The 19,696-nt window shown below is 38.8% G+C and overlaps 1 protein-coding gene across 1 annotated transcript in view; it reads left to right on the top strand.

Moving 5' to 3' along the window:
- The window catches only part of ITGB8 (integrin subunit beta 8), a 43,709-nt gene extending 24,470 nt beyond the window's left edge, over positions 1-19,239 (top strand). The window contains exons 6-14 of the mRNA XM_068405226.1: positions 1,849-2,007; positions 6,988-7,083; positions 7,178-7,267; positions 9,902-10,036; positions 13,045-13,450; positions 15,685-15,910; positions 17,525-17,628; positions 18,762-18,925; positions 19,017-19,239. Of these exons, the coding sequence (XP_068261327.1) occupies positions 1,849-2,007; positions 6,988-7,083; positions 7,178-7,267; positions 9,902-10,036; positions 13,045-13,450; positions 15,685-15,910; positions 17,525-17,628; positions 18,762-18,925; positions 19,017-19,139 (1,503 nt within the window). The 3' untranslated portion in view covers positions 19,140-19,239. The remainder of the gene's footprint in view (positions 1-1,848; positions 2,008-6,987; positions 7,084-7,177; positions 7,268-9,901; positions 10,037-13,044; positions 13,451-15,684; positions 15,911-17,524; positions 17,629-18,761; positions 18,926-19,016) is intronic.
- The last annotated feature ends 457 nt before the right edge of the window (positions 19,240-19,696 follow it).

Below are 19,696 nucleotides of genomic sequence, written 5' to 3'. Positions count from 1 at the left end.
AATAGAATCAGTCAAGGCCAAAAAGGTATCTGAAGTATGCTAAAAATGAATAGTTTGGTCCCAATTTTATTTTCAAATTTTGATGAGCTGTAAAACAGGTAAATAAAAGCCACTCTTCATAGACACTGTGGCCACAGCTGTTACAAAAAATTATTCTGAAGCTTCGGAAAAATTCCTTAAAATTCAGTGTTTTTCATTGGACACATTCCACACTTATGACATGTAAGCTCTAGAATAATATATGCTTCCAAAACCATTAGAATGGAAACATTCATGAGCATGAGGAGGCTTTCCTGCTAGCTGAATTGTGAACCAAAATGGATGAGAACAATGTGCAATTCATAATGACCATCATGAACTATAATTTATATTAATGTGCACTCATTTTGCCTGCAGTAGAACTTTATAACTTGCTCCATCTTGCTGTAACTAGTACATCCCTGTTGCAAGCAGCAGCTGGTTAGGACATGAAGCTTCTTTAAAATTTTGGTTGCTGTGACATATGTAGGTAGGAGTCTTGAGGTGACAAAGTGAAATGATGGAGTTTTGGTAGCAAGAAGTTTCTACAGTGCTGGAGGAGAATTTGGGATTATTTAAGATATAACCTGTTTAGACATAAAATTTAAAATACACCTTCTTTAGAGGAATGCTGTCTAGGGTTGTCTGAGGGAGGCTGATGCCTAATATGTAATCTGGAAAAGACACCACACCCCTGTGAACTTATCCCTACTGTTACGAGATACTCCTTTCCCATTCAGAGCTAGCAGGAATGAGCCTGAGAAGGGAGCTAAATCCCTCTCTGCAAAGCAAAGAAAGGAAGGTAGGGAATAAGTCACGAAGCCTGGCTGAGTACATGGACTATATTGCAGACACACGTTTCACATGAGATGAAAGATACCTGCCAGTATTAAGGAAAATGGTAGAGATGAGACAGCATCATAGGAAGGAGGAGCAAGGAAGGAGGAAAAAGGAGGAAAAATGGAATTAGTGAAGAAGAAGATGGAATAATCGAGAGAGGGAATAATGAAAAAGAATATGAGGAGATTCATGTGTGCCTCTAAAGTTTGATTTAAAGCAGCTGTTTATTCCTTTGCAGGGAAAGAAATGTTATGGAAATACAAATTGGCACCTAACCCAGTTTAGATATAAGCTTGCTCTGCTACCTCCTTCACATCACTGAATTCCTAAAACACATTAAGTTCACCCTTGTGGATGCTACTTTGCTATTAATCCCTTAAGATGGCAGATAGATGTAGTATTTTGCTGCATAGTAAGGAATTCCTCAATTTGCAGGTGCATGAAGACACTCAAACTTTAGTTTATTAGTTGATCAGACGCCAATGTCCTTTCTGGAAAGCTGTGTAGGAAAAGGAAATTATAGAATGATGAGAATATAAAGTAAATAAATATAAAGTAAAAATAGAAGAGGGCACCAAGTACCAATATTAATGAATGCATATTTATTGGTTGTAATGCTTTTTGGATCCCAGAGAATTACACAAATGCTATGCATTTGCATTTGTATGTAATAGTGACACACACGATGGCCACAGCTGTTAACCAAGCCCAGTATGTAATGCATAACTTGTATATATTTTAGAGAGATCTTTCTTCAAAAAGCAAAGAAAGTGGTAAGTGGATCTCTGACTCACAGTAGTAGTTTTCAGATGTAGGACATGAAATATGTTTCCACACAAAATGCTTTAAATAGCCTGGTTTAAACTCAGTGCTGCTAAGCAGTGTAGTATCTGAAAGTAGACTTTCACATTCATTTTTCATTTTGTTATTTATTATTTTAGAAAATAGGTAGTTACTGCTTTCTTATGCTTAATTTTGTTTTCTTTTTAGAGCCATATTGGATGGCGCAAAGAAGCAAAGCGACTGCTTCTTGTGATGACAGATCAAACTTCCCATCTGGCCCTTGATAGTAAATTAGCGGGGATCGTAATTCCCCATGACGGAAACTGTCATTTGAAAGATAATGTGTACATCAAAGCTACGAGTATGGTAAGGTATATGTCATACACTCTGCCTTCAGAGAAGCGGTGTAAAACTGCATAAATGAGGTTTTTAGATTTCTGCCAAAGCATTGCTTTTAATTCAGTTATTAGAATAGTATTTTCCCAGCTAGGCCAGACGTGAAATGAAGAATCAGTCACTGGGAAATATTGACACTATTTTTGTCTGAGATAAAATATTTTGCAGTCTGAGACATAGCAGAGGAGAACATGTTACTGGGTTTGGTGTGGTTTTTTATTGCCATTTCATAATGATGAGCAATTCTTACATGCATATGTAAGAATTGCATGATCCTGCTAATGAGACAAAGGTAATGGTTGTGCTTTATGGTCAGAAGATGCATAGTTGGCATTGATTGAAAAGGCTTGGTAAGAGTAAAACAGAAGACGTACAACAGCAATGAGCTAATTGAACCATGATGGACTAGAAAATATTCTTGTGCCACAAAGCTTTGCTGTGGTAATGTAGCATTAAATGCATTTGAATCTCACAGTATAAAACCAATGTGTGGTAATACATACCTGTGCAAAAAGTTGCATCAAATCTGCTGTAGTGAAATAATACCCCTCAGCAGATATTTTTAGCTTTCAAAATATTTTCTTCAAGAATGTATAAAGTAGTCACGAGTGATTGGAGACAGGCATTTTTTTTCTAAGATTTGTAGTTTTTAATTGCTTTGGCTATTTCCTTAAAGAAATATGAATCATTTATTTGAGAAACATGAATCACTACTTAATTGCCCTGTAATCATCAGAAAACAGAAATATGAACTGTGCTGTTGTTAGAGCACATTAAAGTTTTTTTCTCAATGCTAGCTGCACTTAGTTAAAGTATATAGCATGTGTTCAGCCCAAGCCAGCAATGTGCTAGTGAAGTCAGTGAGGGCTACGTGTAAGTTAGGCTAGACCTGAGTTTAATCCCAGCAACTGGTGTTTGCAAGGATGATGGGGCAGCAGGAAGCAGCCGCCGTATGGTGTGTGATCATGAAGTAAGGGAGGTTTCTGGGAATCGGTGGGTGTTCGGGACCTTGCTGAGCGGAGGAGGGAGCTGAGCGTGTGCTAACAGGGAGGTTGTTTGGATTTCTGGTTATCTGATGTTCTTGCATTCATATACTCCCTCTGTCACCTCTTGGATATTCCCTCACAGATGTCAGGATTATTTATTTCCCTCTAGCCAGTCTGTTCAGTTTCAGTATTTCTACAGTGTCCCTGAGATAAAAACAACCCTTTCCTTTATTCTACGTAAAGCAAATAATCCCAAAACTTTCCTTTCCCAAAGCAGAGCATACTTACAGCTTATGGTGTCCCTATCTCTATTTTTCTTTCTTTTTTTTTTTCCTAATTTCAGTGCTGTAAATGAGGGGAATTTTGCTTTACTTATTAACAATTGCTGAAGGTACAAGTCTTATTCTGGTGTTGAGGATTCCTTTGGTAATAAAGATATTGTCTGTTTTGGGAAAAAAAAACCAACTATATTTATTTTCTGTCCAACTTGAGAAATCGACTTCTGTTTCAGCTGGAAAACCTCACCAATATAAAATACAGACAAAATTAATTAATCTCTTTCTAAGGAACTATGACAGATTGGTGACTGACTGAAGAAAGTGTTTTCTGGATTCTGGGCTGAAAGAGTATGATTTTACTGTCCCATACAGAATAAGATATCTCCATGATTACTGCTAGTGATGCCTTTTGTGAAATGAGGTAGTCTTTTCAGTCACCCAAATGAAATGACCTTGAAAGATGCTTAGATCTGTGGTGGCACATTTTGGCCCATGTGTTTTCTGGCTGATAGCCCATATCTTTTTCAACCACGGGCTAATTCTTGCATTTCCAGGTGTTATAGTTGGCATGCATTTAGTACTAGAAAAGGGGTTGAATGTAAATCTTTCTCAGTATTAGATATTTTCCGGAGTAGATCTGACGTGATAACACAATAGTGTCTGTAAGGGTAGGTGTACTGGTTTCCTGCATTTTTTTCTTCTCAGTGGTATATAGCCTGTGATTATTTTAGTCTTAGAGACCCATAATGAAATTTCAAATGAACAAGTAAAATTGGGGGGAGAAAAAAAGACTATTTGATATTTAAATGAAATGTCATGAAAGGCTGTCATCTTTTTAAAAAATACATCATATGAAACATATTTTTGCTTTTTTTTCCTTATCAGTGCAGTTTTGTTGTGCTATGCTAAATTAAAGAGCTGTCTATAATCACATTGTTTTCCTACTTTGATTCTTAGCTTCTGGTAGTCTTGAGAAGATTGCAGTTTGGCATGTTTTTGTTTCCTCCTTGTGCCACTTAAGAGGACTTTGCTTTATTTATTTGCATAAGCTTAACTTTTACATCAGAAGTGTTTCCAATTAGTCACTTTTCTGCATGTTTCTTTCTAACTTTTGCTAAGCTGTCTCGCGGAGGTCAGCAAAAAAGCCTCAGACAGGAAAGAAATCTAGTCCGTTTTAATTAGATCTGTGCTTGGTTAACTCCCTTTCTGAAATACTTAACATCTGTAGTAGTTATCTTCTCAGCTTAACACAGTAGGTTAAAATAATAAAATGAATGATGTAATTGGAACAAGAAAGATGATCTAAAATGAAAGTACGTTTGCCTGAGCAGTAGTGGGAAAAGATAAGATAAAAGTACATGAAGTACAGAGAGGTTTTTACAGAATGTAAAGCGAGGCTCCATGAGTGACCAACAGTTCCTTATGTCATCTCTTTACATGCTTAAAATGAAAAAGATAGTGTGGGTCTGTTGATCCTTTTTTTAAAAAAAATCTCTTCCAATAAAAAGAACTTTTTTCTTTCGAGTCTGAAGTGAGACTTTAATGTGCTACTAACCAAGCTGGGCACCCTAGTGAGGCAAAGCTGACAAGTAGAAGAAAGTTCAGCTTTACTTGTCAGCAGACTAGGTCATTTGGGGATCCAGTCCCTGCAACCCTCGTGTGTCTATGCATGTTGTCTGTTGACTTCAGTAAGCTCCATCTGAATAAGTTTTTGTTTCATGAGAGCTTGGAAACCCATTTCTGATACCCCTGATCCCAGAGTTTTGCCATTAGTTGCACAGATGCTGAAGGGCCACTTTGTTGGAATTTGGACTAGTCTAGTGTCATGTATTAAGCAGAAGACTGACTTATTTGACCATCTCATGATCTCTCAACACTGCCCCTATCTTTCACACATTTACAGTGCTGGAGGTACTTGCAGATCACCTGGCTTCACTCGCCCGTGTCCTGGGACCACTTGGCGTGTCTGTGATCTGTCAGACAGTTGCGTGTGGACTGTAGGGTCCACACGCACAGTGGAGGCCCCACTGCTATGGTCTGTGGTCATGGAGAAGGCAAGAGACTGTAGTACTGTGTTGCAGGCTACTGAGAATGGCAACAAGGCCACTGCTGCTGCAGGTCACCTACAGCTGTGCTGTGTGGTAGGAATGCATGTTTGCTGAACCCTCGCGTATGGCACACTCCCCAGCCGGAGCTGTAAGAAGACCCATTTATTGCTGTGTTATCTACCTTTCATCACTTATCTTAAGCAATATAATCTCTTACCACAGGGTAGAAAAGTGGAGAGGCGTGGACCCTGGCTAAGATCAAACTGCAGCAAGAAACTCCTTTGTTCTTTCTATGCGAGGCTCTTTATAATGGTGCAATACGATGGAAAATGGATTTTGCCCCCTTGCATAACTTTGTCTCAGCTGTTTTGGCATTCAGATTACTGTTAGGAGAGCAGTTGACTTGTAAGGTGCCTTCAGTAACAAGTGGCACTCTGAGGAGAAATCAATTGTGCAGGGAAACAGTGTGTTCTGCAAGAGAGAGACAATATGGAGCAGATGGTGAAAAATATCAGGAAGAGAAAGACAGCAGAAGTGTATAGGGGAAAGAGGTTGAAGGACCTGACACAAGTGGAGGTGTCCAGATGAAACCTCTGTAAGGGGAAACACAGGCCAAGGCCCCAGTCACTTCTCTATGTTTAGTCATTAATTTTAAATGTTGAATTTGCTTCTTGAGAAGTATTCACAGATGTATGGTAACTTTCAGATACAGTTTGTTTTAGAGTACTGGAGCTGGAGGGATCTCACATAGCCCAAGTGTACTGGGACCGCACAGACGATCTTGTGCTTCCCCAGATCTTGGATGAAGGGATAGCAGCGCACCTCTTGTTCTCTAATCAGTGTCAGATCTCTCAACGAGAAGTGTAGAAGGGCAGGTCACTGGCATAGGACATGTTGTTGTAGGTGCTTCACCAAACAGAGCAATGCTGTTACTGGGCAGAGGCATGAAACTCGTGCTACCTTCTTAAGCACAAGCATGGTTAATAAAATGTAGTAGGTCGTTGCAGTGAGGACTGGAGGCATAACTCCGAAGGCAGGTCTTGGACATACGGAGAAGGAGAAAGCTGTCAGCTGTAAGTAAGATATGTACAGAATATTGACATTGCTAGAACCTGACCCAGTGGCTGCATTTAGCTGATGTGTCTGATCCCTGGTGCCAAAATACATTTCTGAGAAACAAACTTTTAATTACTCACTTTGCTGTTCCCAAAAGCACACCCTATCTCAGTGCCCTCATGTTGTACTTTCTCCCTGACTTTTGCACAAGAACCCCCCTATCATTCTCAAGAATCCTGTTGTTCTTCTGGACAGACCATGGAAAACATCATATCCATGTTATATAAGTGCCAGATTCAAACCAACACAATGTTACTGTATGAGTTAGTCCTCCCACTGTGCAGCACCACTGCATAGCTGAAAACAGATAAGCCTGTCACAGCCTGGCTGATGCCCTGATGATTTTTTTCTGTCACGATCTGTTCATTTGGTTGGTCCCGCCTTCTTTTGGATGTAGGCCTAGCATTCCTCTATACATTTAGAAATAAGGATTGGGGTGGTTTTGCAATCCTGTATTGTGTCATATATGAAATATAAGGTTTTTCCTTACTAATCTGCAGTCTTCTCTGTTGTATTTTACAGGAGCATCCATCTCTTGGGCAGCTGTCTGAAAAACTGATTGACAATAACATCAATGTTATTTTTGCAGTTCAAGGAAGCCAGTTCCATTGGTATAAAGTAGGTTAGAAACCTGATTTCTTTTTCCAATTTTGAAAGCACAATATTTATACTAAAAATTAAAAATGTGCATAAATTATTGTATTTTTCATAGGATCTGTTACCTCTGTTGCCTGGTACTGTTGCAAGACAGATAGAATCACAAGCAGCAAATCTCAATGATTTGGTGGTAGAAGCCTATCAGGTATGATCAGAGTAACGATGCATGCCATATTTGTACAGGGATTTTTCACCTTTCGTAGCCTAGTGTTGGAATTTCCCAGATCTTGGCTCCTATCTGAAGTCCACAAGGATAAGTTCCCCACTTTTCTGAATGTCCAGGTTGGTGGGTGACACTATCCCATGATAGCTCTCAAATTCCTGGGCTGTTGGGGTCTCAAAGCCAAGAGCTAGCACTTTTTCTTTTCTGAGGATGCTCCTAAATATGCTGTTTGGTTCTCTGCACCTGTTGCCATGTGACTTCAAAAGAAATGTCTGACTTATTTGAATTTGAGCATCTCTGATCTTTAGTTACAGACCAGACACCACTGCCTAGGCACCATATAAATTAAGAGCAAAAAGATAGTGCTGTGTCTAGAGGGTTTTGCAGCATAATTCTTAGAAAATGGACAACAGGTGGGAATTTACGAGGAGGTAGTTTGACAACAGTGGATATTGTGGAAAGTAAGATTTACACTGCCCAAAGCAGTGTAATAACTCGGGGGTTTGAGGCATGGCAGTGAAGAAGAGTTTTGATAGGGATTTGGGAGAGAACAATGAAATGGCTTTGTGAACTCTTGCCTGGAGTTCTCAAGTGAAAGTAACAGTATGGGAAAGAGAAAGTAATAGTGTGGGAAAGAGGGTAAAGTTGTTTTTCACAAATGGTTGACAGTGAATGCAGCTAGAAAGTGGAAATTGACATCTTCATAATGAATGAAAGATAGCCTGGTAAGAGAGGGCATAAACAGCTTTGAAAATGAAGCCAAGTAGTATACATTTGATGTAATAGAACAAAGGGAGCCCATACAACAGCAGCAAAATGAACATGATGGGTTAGATGGTTGAATGCTGTTAAGGTGTGCATGTTACACAAACATGCAAGTCCCAAAAGTTGAAACATCGGTTACAAAGCTATATGCAAGGTATCAACGTGTATCACATTCTTTTTAGTTAATTGGACATGGGAGGCTGAAATTATCCATTGTACTAGGTTAACCATCTAAATCAGGCCATTTGCTTTCAGCAAACTGGCTATAATGAAGAGCCAAGTCCCGTGTCTATTCCTAGGCAATAGAATATGTGGGTTTGTACACATTTTTCTCACTGTCATGTTGAAAACATTGTGCAGAAGGCAAAGACACGCAAAAAGCAGAGGACGTTAGGTATAATCAAATGGCAGAGAAGTTCTCACTGATAATTGTACTTTCTCATATACAATTGAGAAGTCTCATTTTGAATATGAAGGTTTGCAGGAAATTGCTGGCAATAAATATTGAAGATATTGGTCCTTTTGTATGCCACTTTTACATTGTCCATCCTCAATTGTATGCCAGTTTCTAAAGCAAAATGCAGGGCAAACATTCAAGGAGAGGAAATGAAAATTTACAAAACAATAATTTAGTTCAATGGAAGATTCTGTGGGACTTTCCTGCTGCAGCCACCCCTAGTTTGCTCTTGCCTTATTTTCATTTTTCAGACAGTATCTTCCCTCCCATCCTAAACTTCATCGGATTTGATACTTTGAGATTTTTATCATAGTTGTAGGGGCTTGTAATATACAAACACACAGTGAACAGGGCTTGAATGTTTTGCTTTCCTGAAAGCAAAAGTGCTTAGATAAAATAAATTTAGTGTTGATGTTTGATGACAGTGGGCCTCCTGCACTCTTGTTCTGGGCAGGGAAACCTTAGGCTTAGTTGTGGAAAACCCTGGCTGAAAATCCCTGGCTAAAAAGCCAATGATGAGTCACTAATTTTCAAAAAGTTACTGAGATAAACATGTGTTCAGATTCATGTAATTAAATTTACATTTGTAGCAGTAAAAATATCCCACTAAACTAATTTTTTAAATAGTAGTATGCCAGGAATTTTAATAATCTCTTTGTGCAATTTTCAGCTCATAGGTTTGTACAGAGCTTTAATAAATTTTTAAAACGTCAAGAAGCAATATTCCTCTTGGAAGGAAGTAGAATTTTAGAGCATGCAGTAAATACAAGTTACAAAGTAGCTGGCTTTTTTATTATTTTATATTGCAAAAAGGCCTAATGAGAATCAAAAAATTGTTGACTTATATAGTCCTAGCTGACCCAAATAAATCAGTAAGAATAATCCTGATAGCCTTTAGATCACGCTAAGGTTTGTTCAGAGGAAACTTTTCCAAGACAGATGCAAAATATCAGAAGTTTACAAAGTGTCAAGTCAATTAAGAACTTTTTCTGCTGGATAACAATAATTGTATGTATGTTTACTGTTTTATTTTAAATATGTGGCTAAAAGGCAGTATAGTCTCTCAAAGAATAAGCAGGTTTTGTTGTGCACGATTGTTAGAATAGATTTTCAAATTGCCAAAAATACCATCTCAAAACCATTTTAGAAAAGCTGAAAACATTTTTATCTGGAAAACGTAATCTTCCTTATCAGAATTACCAGTTCACTGGTTGTGTATATTTGGAACGTAATCAGGTCTTTATATGAGAAACAATGCTTTGATTCATTCCTTTATTCACACAGACAAGCTTGCTTCATTTTCAGTCAGACATAGTAGCCGTAGTTGGTGTTAGTCACTAACGCACACTGTATCTTGAGATGCAATGTGACTAAAACTTGTTTTCTGGTTACAGAAACTAATCTCTGAAGTGAAAATTCAAGTGGATAACCGGATCCGAGGTCTTCATTTCAATATCACTGCAATCTGTCCTGATGGAAGTAAAAAAACTGGCATGGAAGGATGTAAAAATGTGGGATATAATGAAGAAGTATGTTGATAGTTCTCATTCTTCAAGGAACTGGAATACTTATTTTTCTGTTTTGTTGGGTTTCAATGGTGTGAAATCTTCTAGGGATTTACTTAAACTGAAAATGGATTTATGTGATTAATGATCACAGACTCTCTATTATTCTCTGGTTTTATTTTCCTGAATCTTATTTTAATTCTCACTAATCTCGTGGAACTAAGGCTCAAAGCTTTTCCTGAAAGCTGACGTCCATTAAAACTCTCCTCCTTTGTCCTCCACTGGGCACAATGGCCATGTTCATCATTGTGGTGAAATCTGTACATAAGAGGTTGAAAGATAATCACCCGGTGGAAAGGAATCACTGGAATTTGTGTTTGTTGAGTCTGTACGAGATGCCACCTTTCCCTCTCCTTGCTCCAGTAGCCTTCATGCACACTCAGGGTTGTGGATAATTAGTTTATTTTATAAATCAAATTAATAAAATCATTTATCCCTGTTTGGATCAGTGCCACCTACTGAATGAAATGGATTGTAAAACTGGAGCATCATGCACCATGAAAATGCGGGGGAAGATGTCTGGCTAATATAAAGAACATGGTTTTCTTCCCAGAACAACTTCTCTGTGCCTTGATATATTTATTTAATTGCTTGGACTAGTAGAGTAATTCATTTAGCTTGCCAGGAAGAGGTCTGTGTTTCTGGAGAGCAGGGTCAAGGAGTTCTTTCCTTCTTGACATGTACACATGTCTCAGCTTGTGTGATTTTACTTGTGTCTGTGTGTAGAAATAGCAAAACAAATCAGTACATTAAATGAGTGAATTTTAAATATGCTCCTTTAGATGTGTTTTATGCTCTTCTGAATTTTGTCTGCATGACTTGCTGCTGATCAGTTTAAGGGAGATCTGCTATGTTTTTCTTTTTAACTCATCTCTTCTCCAGTGTTGTTCCCTGTGCATGTCATAAGACATAGGACTGGAATTTGTTCTGGTTAATGAAAAGACAAATATTTATATCTGTTTCTTTTTAGTAAAAAGCCAAGCCAGCTGATTATAAAAGATTGCATGTGGTCCTAAACATCTACTGCTGTTGAAAATGAGCCATCCTCAAGAGATTAATTTATTTTAACTATAAATCCTCCTTTCAGTATTTGTTTACAGGCAAAATGCTTTTCCTTAATTCTCACATTCCTTTCATTGTCTAATCCTTCTTCCTTCCTTTTCTTACCAAAACACAAAGAGTGTTATATTCTGGAAGAATCCTACGGCCTCTTCAGGGTGCAAAACTAACTTTGGCTATTAGCGAGCATCAGTGTTCACAGTGTTGTAATTATTTAGTTGCAGTATGTTTAATCTTTCTGCTGCTGTGTTCAGACCCTTCAAATTTCACGACTCATACGCAAGACGTGATTTCCTCTTTCCTCCCATCTCCCTGCCATTCCTCCAGTACTGTGTTGTACTTGAAAATGATGTTTTCTAGCAGGGCTCTGTGTTGAATAAAAAGCACATTCTCTAACTGCAGCCTGTCCTCACCACGTGATACGCACCTGACATATGAATTCGTGCGTAGCCACACTTTTGCCCCATAACCAGAGGGAAGAAGTCTCATGCATGGAGAGTGTAGGCAACTGAGTGGTTATGTGTGTAGTGACACATTGGAAAAACAAGAAGAAAAGCAAAGGACAAGACAAAGCCTGTGTGCCCCCTCAATATGACATTAAGAAGTGCATGCTTCTGCACAGCATTCTTCTCCTGTTGTCCGTGTAGGCAGCCGCAGCCCCACTCGACACAAAGCCACCATTGTCCCCAAGGGCTCGGCTGTTCTCGTGTGGGGGCGCAGCGGGAGGGGGAGATGGCGATGAGAAATGAATGGTCTTAGTCTTTGCGGGTAGTTTCAATCTTGTATGTAACCAGTTTCTTAGGTTTTCTCTTTTTTTACTTGGAAATCTTTGGTGATAAAGAGTAAACGTATTTGCTTCTCTTGGTCTCCTTTCTCACCTTTTCCTCTTGGTTGTATTTTCTCTGTGAGGAGGTGAGGAAGAGTTGTTTTCTGTCAGCAGGCTAAATAGCGTTAGTGAGAATACCCTGTCAGAAGCCCCCCAGTCAGAAAAAAAAACAAAAACCAATCGTGAAATATAAGATTGCTATCCAGTGAATGTATCACAGACATCAAGAGCTGTCAAAGAGTTTTGGTAGTGATTGATGCAAGGGCTATGGCTGTCCCTTAATCACCAAAATGGTCCAGCATCCTGTGCCAGGACTCTGGAAAGCCACGGGGGCTGCTGCTGCGGTGGGCACTACTGGGGTGGGGACCTGGGGCATGGTGGTAATTTCCATGACACGGCCAGGAGCGAGGCACTGGGTCCACTCTGAAGCAGCACTTGGTCTGCCCAGGAGCACAGCAAGAGCAGCAAGACTCTCTTGCTCCATCCCCATTGTAGGAGTTGGGAAAAATCATACAATCATAGAATGGTTTAGGTTGGAAACCCGAATAAGCTGATACTAAAGTGTGAGCCATTTCTGTGTTTAAGTAGGAGTAGGTAGGGCCATCCAAAAAACCTGTGTGGTTTCTATTTGCACAGAACATTTCTGCAGCAAGAACATTCATTATAGGTTCTTTTTATGAAGAGTATCTTTGTTTCTGTTTGTGTATTGTCTTGCTCAATCTAGTCCCAATTCTCATCTGAGTGTTTCTATAACCTAACAGAATATACACATCAAATAATAACAGGAGGATGATGATGGTAATTTTATTACTATTTAACTTGTATTAAACTTGTCTTCTGCAACTATGCTTTCTTAACTTGAAAAGTAGACTGTTGTCAATCTTGTATTGTTAGGATTTTGACTGTATTTGTGATGCCTGTCGTTATTAATATATCATATTTGACAAATGGCCACTGTGTTTTTTGTTATTATTAGCTAGTGCACATTCACGTACAATGTAAGATTCTGCTTTATTTATGTGTTAAAAATTTTAAGCAATTTATGGGAAATAATAATGATGTAAAATCTGTCTTTATTTCTTCTTAGGTACTTTTCAATGTATCAGTTACAATGAATGGATGTGATACAACCGAAGGAAGAAAATATGCAATACTTAGGCCTATTGGTTTCAATGAAACCGCCATCGTTAATGTGCAGAAAAGCTGTGCCTGTCAGTATGGAGCCAGTGCAAGGCACAAAAGAGTGTGGGCTGATGAAACCTCTTCTGATGGCAAGCAGTCCCATTGCAGTGACAATAACTGTGGCTCTGATAGAGATATGCTTCCTTCTGAGAGGTGCAGACAACACCAGGACCAGCCCATCTGCAGTGGTCAAGGAAATTGCATAGATGGAAAATGTTTCTGCTACACAAACAAGCTAGGCACAGTGTATGGCAAGTACTGTGAAATGGATGATTTTTCCTGCCCGTATCACCAGGGAAACTTATGTTCTGGTAAGGTGCAGCGTTTATGTCTGTTTTGGTTTTTTGTTTTGTTTTGTTTTCTGAAACTTATATGCATGCTGCAGCTGAAAACAATGATATAAGGCTGTCAAGTACAAGACTTTTGTGTGCAGAATTAGTGTGTGAAATGTCCTGAAGAGCCTCGTAGGAATGCACACTCCAGGGCTTTCTTCACCACAGAGGTATACACTGTCTTCTAAACTTCAGCACTGCATTTCAGGGAGTTTATTGAGTTTTTTCTAAGTTCGGCTATTTTAAGATTTAAATTTCAAACTTCTTCAGAGATAATTATACTGATATGTCAGACAAGACAGAAACATTATTCCAGAAAGTAAATTGATACTTTGCAATCTAATAGGAATGTGAGATACTAAGAGATTAGGAGGAACCATAACTTCCAGATGAGGTTCTGATTTTCTAACACCCTAAATCAGTCTTTTCAGAGATACAGTGACACTTGATTTCAAATACTGACATACATATACGCTAACACTGTTCAGAACACCTGCTTCAGAAAGGACAGTGGAAGTGAAACATGAACAGGGGGAGTTGTTAGACATTCTTATTCTTTTTGTGGCCTGCTTTATGTTTTTAAAGAAAGCATGCAAATGAAAATTGTATATGGACCAAGTACAAAACATGTACTTTTAAGTTATTAAGCAAAAATGGAATTGAATCAATATCATTACTGTATCTCTACCAGAATATTTTTCCCTCTCAGAAGTAATTAAATATTTTAAAATCCGTACTGCTGTCCTGCATCTTTTCATTTCACTGAATACTGACCAATAAGTGAATTGTGGGACCAATTTTTTCGACTGCAGTGGGATAATTTGAGAGTAATACTATGGACTTTAGTAGAGTTATTTTGATTTTGCTCTGCTGGTGACTGTGAACTTTACATAAAATGAAGAGAAATCATGTTACCTAATCTTTTAAATACTTCACTCCAACAAACGAATTACAGTTCATCTTCTCACTCTTCTTCCTAACCCACTTTGAAAATTTACTATTTTTCAACTATGAGCAGACCTTTCAAACTCATAAGCTCCTAAAGCCTGAGATATGGTGCCCTGGTCAGCAGAGGAGACAGGGAGATCTTTGTCTAAGAGGTGTTGGAGATGATTGTCACACGTGATGGGAATCCTGCCCTAGGGTACCATAAGCTGCCATGGCTGAGCAGTATCCCTCTTTGTGGGATGTTTTCCAGTGCAGAGCCTTGCTCTGGTGTCCTGTGATTCCCTTCCCCCTTCCATTTTGCCCAGCCCAGGGGAAAAAAAAGAGGCAGCCTATACCTTGGCGTCACTCACATTTAGGGTATCCCATCTGTTAGATGGGACTGTCTCCCTGCATCTGCTCTGTGGATCCTTGGAGCACAAGAAGGGCCATCGCAGTCTGTGTGAAATTTAGGTACTGCCGGGGCATAGTTGAGGAGACGTCATGAGATTTGCTAGACCTGCCTGTGTTTCATGAGCTTTCTATTTCTATATTTCCTAAAGATGCTCTCCCACGCTGTAAAAATGTGGCTAAACATTATCAGCATGTCAGTTGTACCCCTGCCTAAATGTGCTACAGCATGGAAAACATACGGGTTTTGTCCTAAGGCTCCCACTCCTTTGCCTGGAAAATTGTAAAAGCCACCAGAGATTCTTCATAGCCTTTGAATCCTTGAGGCTGTGCATTTTAAGTTCTTATGAAACAACCTACAGTTCAAAAGCTCAGCATACCCACCGGTCCAGCTCAGTCGTCTGTCCTTTGGAAAGGCAGGAAAGCAGTGCTGTCATGCATGCTTCTGAAAACAAAAGAAAAACACCAACCTGGCAACCTTGCTACTCCTTCCTCCGCCGAATCTTGCTGTTTATTTGAATTGAATGCTTTCTAAAGAGAAGTTTGTTTAGTTTGCCTGAAGACTGTTTTCCTGATCGTTGTGTAATTTTTAATCCCCACTGCTTTGATCCAAGGCAACAGGGAAAAATTCTAGTAGAAGGTTTTAGGATGACATCAAGGTAGCAACTTTTGCTCAACTTAACAACAAACAGCAGCCATAAATATGTATCATGCTGGTAATTTCAGCCCGAATTATTAACTGAAAAACTAATTAGCGAGCCAAGGTCTAAATTAGCTCTGTTTAACATAAAGCACCAGCAATACAAATGTATGCATATAAAAATTGACTTTCTATGTTTTCATAAAGGCATATGACTCAAGGCTATCTGATGTTCTAGGTAACGGTGAATGTGAAGCTGGTAAATGCAAATGCTTTGCTGGCTGGGAAGGTGACCGTTGCCAGTGCTCGTTACAATCAGCGAAGCACTGCCTGAATTCAAAGGGCCAGATTTGCAGCGGAAGAGGAAGATGTGTATGTGGAAAGTGTGAGTGCACAGATCCAAGAAGCTTTGGCCGTTTGTGTGAATATTGCCCTACTTGTAACAAAGACTGTGAAGAAAACTGGTACGTTTCATGTGCTAGACTTGACTTTTTAACTTTGTAGCATTGAAACAAGGAGAAATATTTCTGCTTGGCTAGATGTCTGCTATATTTCTTGTATATTTAGACTTAGGAAACTGAAAGAATTCGTATTGAGACTTCTCTATGTAGCTGAGAGGTTCACACTGGCAATTAAGAGGATTGCATGTCCGTATATGTGTTCACCAGTCTGTGTCCAACTTGCAGCTTTCTGAAGTCAAAGGAGGTGTGTCCTATGAGTATAGTTTTTTCATATGTTTATTAAAGGATGGTTCTTCATATGAAATCTTCTGGGTAGGAAATAAAGCCCATAAATTTGGAGTTTTAAAAATGGTCAGTAGATCCTACTCTTGAATGCCACCAAGTCCAATAATATTCTCCAAATTTGTTTTTGCACACTCCTTGTGCTTCTCGGCTGAAAGAAGGAGATGTGGAACAAGAGCAGCACCTGTGCATTATCACTGCCATTGGTCAGCAGAGCTGGTCTTACCCAGAGAACAACATTCTCTGTTACTAAGTTTTAAACCACTTAGTCTTTGCTGTGCTAGTTTTAAAGCATGTCATTTTTACTTACTCATGTAAAGGAAGGGACAGTGTGAAGGTCAAAACCAGCAGCCAGAGGAGGAGCGAAGCTAGACCAAGCTGTCAGTGGCACACTGACTGGTGCTGGCTTAAAAAGTCAATGAAGCCCTGTGTTTGGGCACAGCTTTTCTACGCCCTCTCGTCAGCACATGTAATCTTCTGCATCCCACTGTGGCTGAGGGGATGAGACATCAGCCTTTAGTTGGAAAGGGAATTGTCATCAAAACAGAATTTTTGTTTATTTGTATTCGTTTGAATTAGAGCTCAGCTGGTGAATATACTGGAGAGACAAGACGGACTGTGTCTGAAAAGGTGACTGCTAAGATTTTACTAGATAAAATGCAGTTAGCCTTGCTGGCTTACAATTGTTCAAAGTCACTGTGAAATGCATGCCTTTAATAAACTCAGAAGATGGCATAGCTTCATTAAAAATTCAGTCAGGGCTTTTTCAGGATCACTTGTGACATCCATCTTCTGGGAAGCTGAAAAGTGAAGATGGCAAGACTGACAGTGCTGCCTCCCTCTGCACTGCTGACCCTCTGAGCTGCCCAGCAGTGGGAACTTAGGTGGCTTTGTCTTAACATAGCATCCAAAAAATTATTAACAAAGCTGTGCTTCCTACACCTATCTCTTCCCTTCAGTTCCAGCATGCATCCCAATGAGACTGATAGGTAAGGAAAAGACTAGGACTGAACTGGAGGCTGATAGCTGAAGAAAGGGTGCTGGATCCTTAGCTAAACCCCCTGAACAGCACACATCATACAATGCAGAGCAGGGGCCTAATGAAGGTGGCTCAAAGCCAAAGACATGTTTTACTTTATGACTTTTGACTACTTGGTTCACAGGGATAAAATGCTGAGAGACATCGCATTTCAGAAAAAAATAAATAAATGTTGCAATGTTTTTACTAACAACAGGAAAACATTATGTGCAAGTGATGGTCAGCCTGTTGATACAATGTCTTCAAGGGGAGTGCAGAGAAAGACATAGGCTTTTAATTACTTGTTTATTTTACAGGAATTGTGTTCAGTGCCGCCATTCTAACAATGCATCTCAAGCTAAACTTGATCAGTGCACGACCTCATGCGCTTACCTGCGGCATTATATTGACCAAACTTCAGGTATGTGACATTTTTTACGTAATTTTAGTAAGGGATGAAAACCTGTTGGGATTAATAATTGAAGTCACCACTGTTACAGTGTCTTTCAAAAGTGACACAATTTCTTTGTTATTATCACAATAACAAAGAAAGCAAGCAGGAATAAGAGAAAAATCACTCATAGCCTCAGGGAATGTAAAAGATAAATAATAACAGGAAATGTGATTGGCAAGCATTGCTAAATCAGATTTCCTAGCTCCTTGAGAAGTCACATCTAATAATAATGAATCCTGCCTGAGCAACGCTTAAAGGAATATTTATAAAAATCTGCTATGTCATCTGTATGTTGTATTACTTTGGATGTGCTTACATTATTTGACATTACCAGAAACGAGGAAGAATGAAGTAGAATCCTTACCTCACGTTCAGTAATGTTTAGATATTCCTCTGAAGTACAAAAAACTGCACAGTTGTGAGGGCTGTGGAAGAATAAAATCTTTTTGAATAAAATCTAGTAAATCTTAATCAGTCCACGCTGCAACAAAAATGTAGGTAAATGGTTACCTTTTGTCACTTCATATTTTTGTACATCTTTTTATCTTACAGTTGTTCATAAATGAGAAAACTAACCATGAATACTTTTCTCATAACTTTAGTATTAATTAAAGGGAAGCTTGCTGTGTGACAGAGGTTTACTAGTGAGGAGAGAACTGATCAAAGATTCAAGAAACCACATTTTCTTTCATATTTTGCCAATGATCTGCACTGTAATCTTGTGAAGATTAAACTGTCTTGGCCCCATACATCTCTAAGAATTCATCCTCTCTATTTCAGCTATAAACTCACCGGCTTACAGAGAATTTACAGTGGCCAACACAGTGAAGTCTTAGTTCTGTCGATGAAAGTAATAATATCTCCACTAGTTTTCTACAGTGAATCTTAACTGGAATTGCCTTTTTTGCTATGCCCCACTTCAAAAGCTGGCATATGGCAGGTTTTGCCCTTAACTTCCCTTAAGTTATTTTCCCTTAACTTTTATGAGGCTCGTGTTGCATTTATGCAACATTACTATGCAGTGGTAGATATAACTGTGTTTGAGGGATGTGCCTATTTCATACATTAGGCTTTACACTTGTGTTTTCCTTTCATTGCAGAATGTTTCTCTGGACGAAGCTACTTCAGAGTCTTTTCCATAATCTTTATAGTTACCTTTCTGATTGGGTTGCTTGTTGTCCTTATCATCAGGCAGATAATTCTGCAGGGGAGTAGCAATAAAGTTAAATCCTCAGCTGATTACAGAGTATCTTCAACAAAGAAGGTAATTGATTCAAAGCCATCATATTCAGTAATCTTTTTCTTGCACATAAAAGTAGCTAATTGTTGACAAAAATTGTATCTTCTCCTTCAAGGATAAGATGTTTTTGCCTACTGTTTGTACAAGAACAGTAACATACAGACATGACAAACCAGAGGAAATAAATATCGACATCAGCAAATCACGATTAAATGAAACTTTCAAGTGTGAATTCTGAAGACAGTGTGTGTTCTGCAAATGTCTATTTCCATCATGCTCGACTTTTAAAAAGTTACCTTTTGTACTTTGTCAGAGTCTTGACTGTTGCCATATGGTTTTGTGTCGTGCATTTTGTTGAATACTGTAACAAAGTGACATGTAAGCATATTCACATAATGTGACTATGTTTGAAACTATAGCTGCTGTATTTTTTTTTATTTTTGAAAGAGAAATGTGCGTTACTACTGTTCAGGAATGTTAGTGTTGATGTAGCACTTTAGCATATTCTAATTTATTTAGTTATGGCCTAGAATGTAGTCATGAACCGGTCTGACAAAGCACTGATCTCACTCTACATGTAGCTGGTACTGGTGTGCTCTGTGGGAATGGACAAAAGCTGTGATTGAAATATTAACATTGCTGTATATTATAGCAATAGGTAAAACTATTCAAATGCTCTTAAATAGAGTAAATGGTACTTTTCTAGTTCTCTCAGTTGACTAAATTCCACTGATTTGCCTGCTTTAGCCTCTTAGCTTTTCCTTATTACTTAATAAAAATGACTGGATTAAATGA

The sequence above is a fragment of the Nyctibius grandis genome, chromosome 7 (assembly GCF_013368605.1).
Source record: "Nyctibius grandis isolate bNycGra1 chromosome 7, bNycGra1.pri, whole genome shotgun sequence".
In the NCBI taxonomy this organism is placed as follows: domain Eukaryota; kingdom Metazoa; phylum Chordata; class Aves; order Nyctibiiformes; family Nyctibiidae; genus Nyctibius; species Nyctibius grandis.
This window is presented reverse-complemented; position numbering and strand designations above follow the sequence as displayed.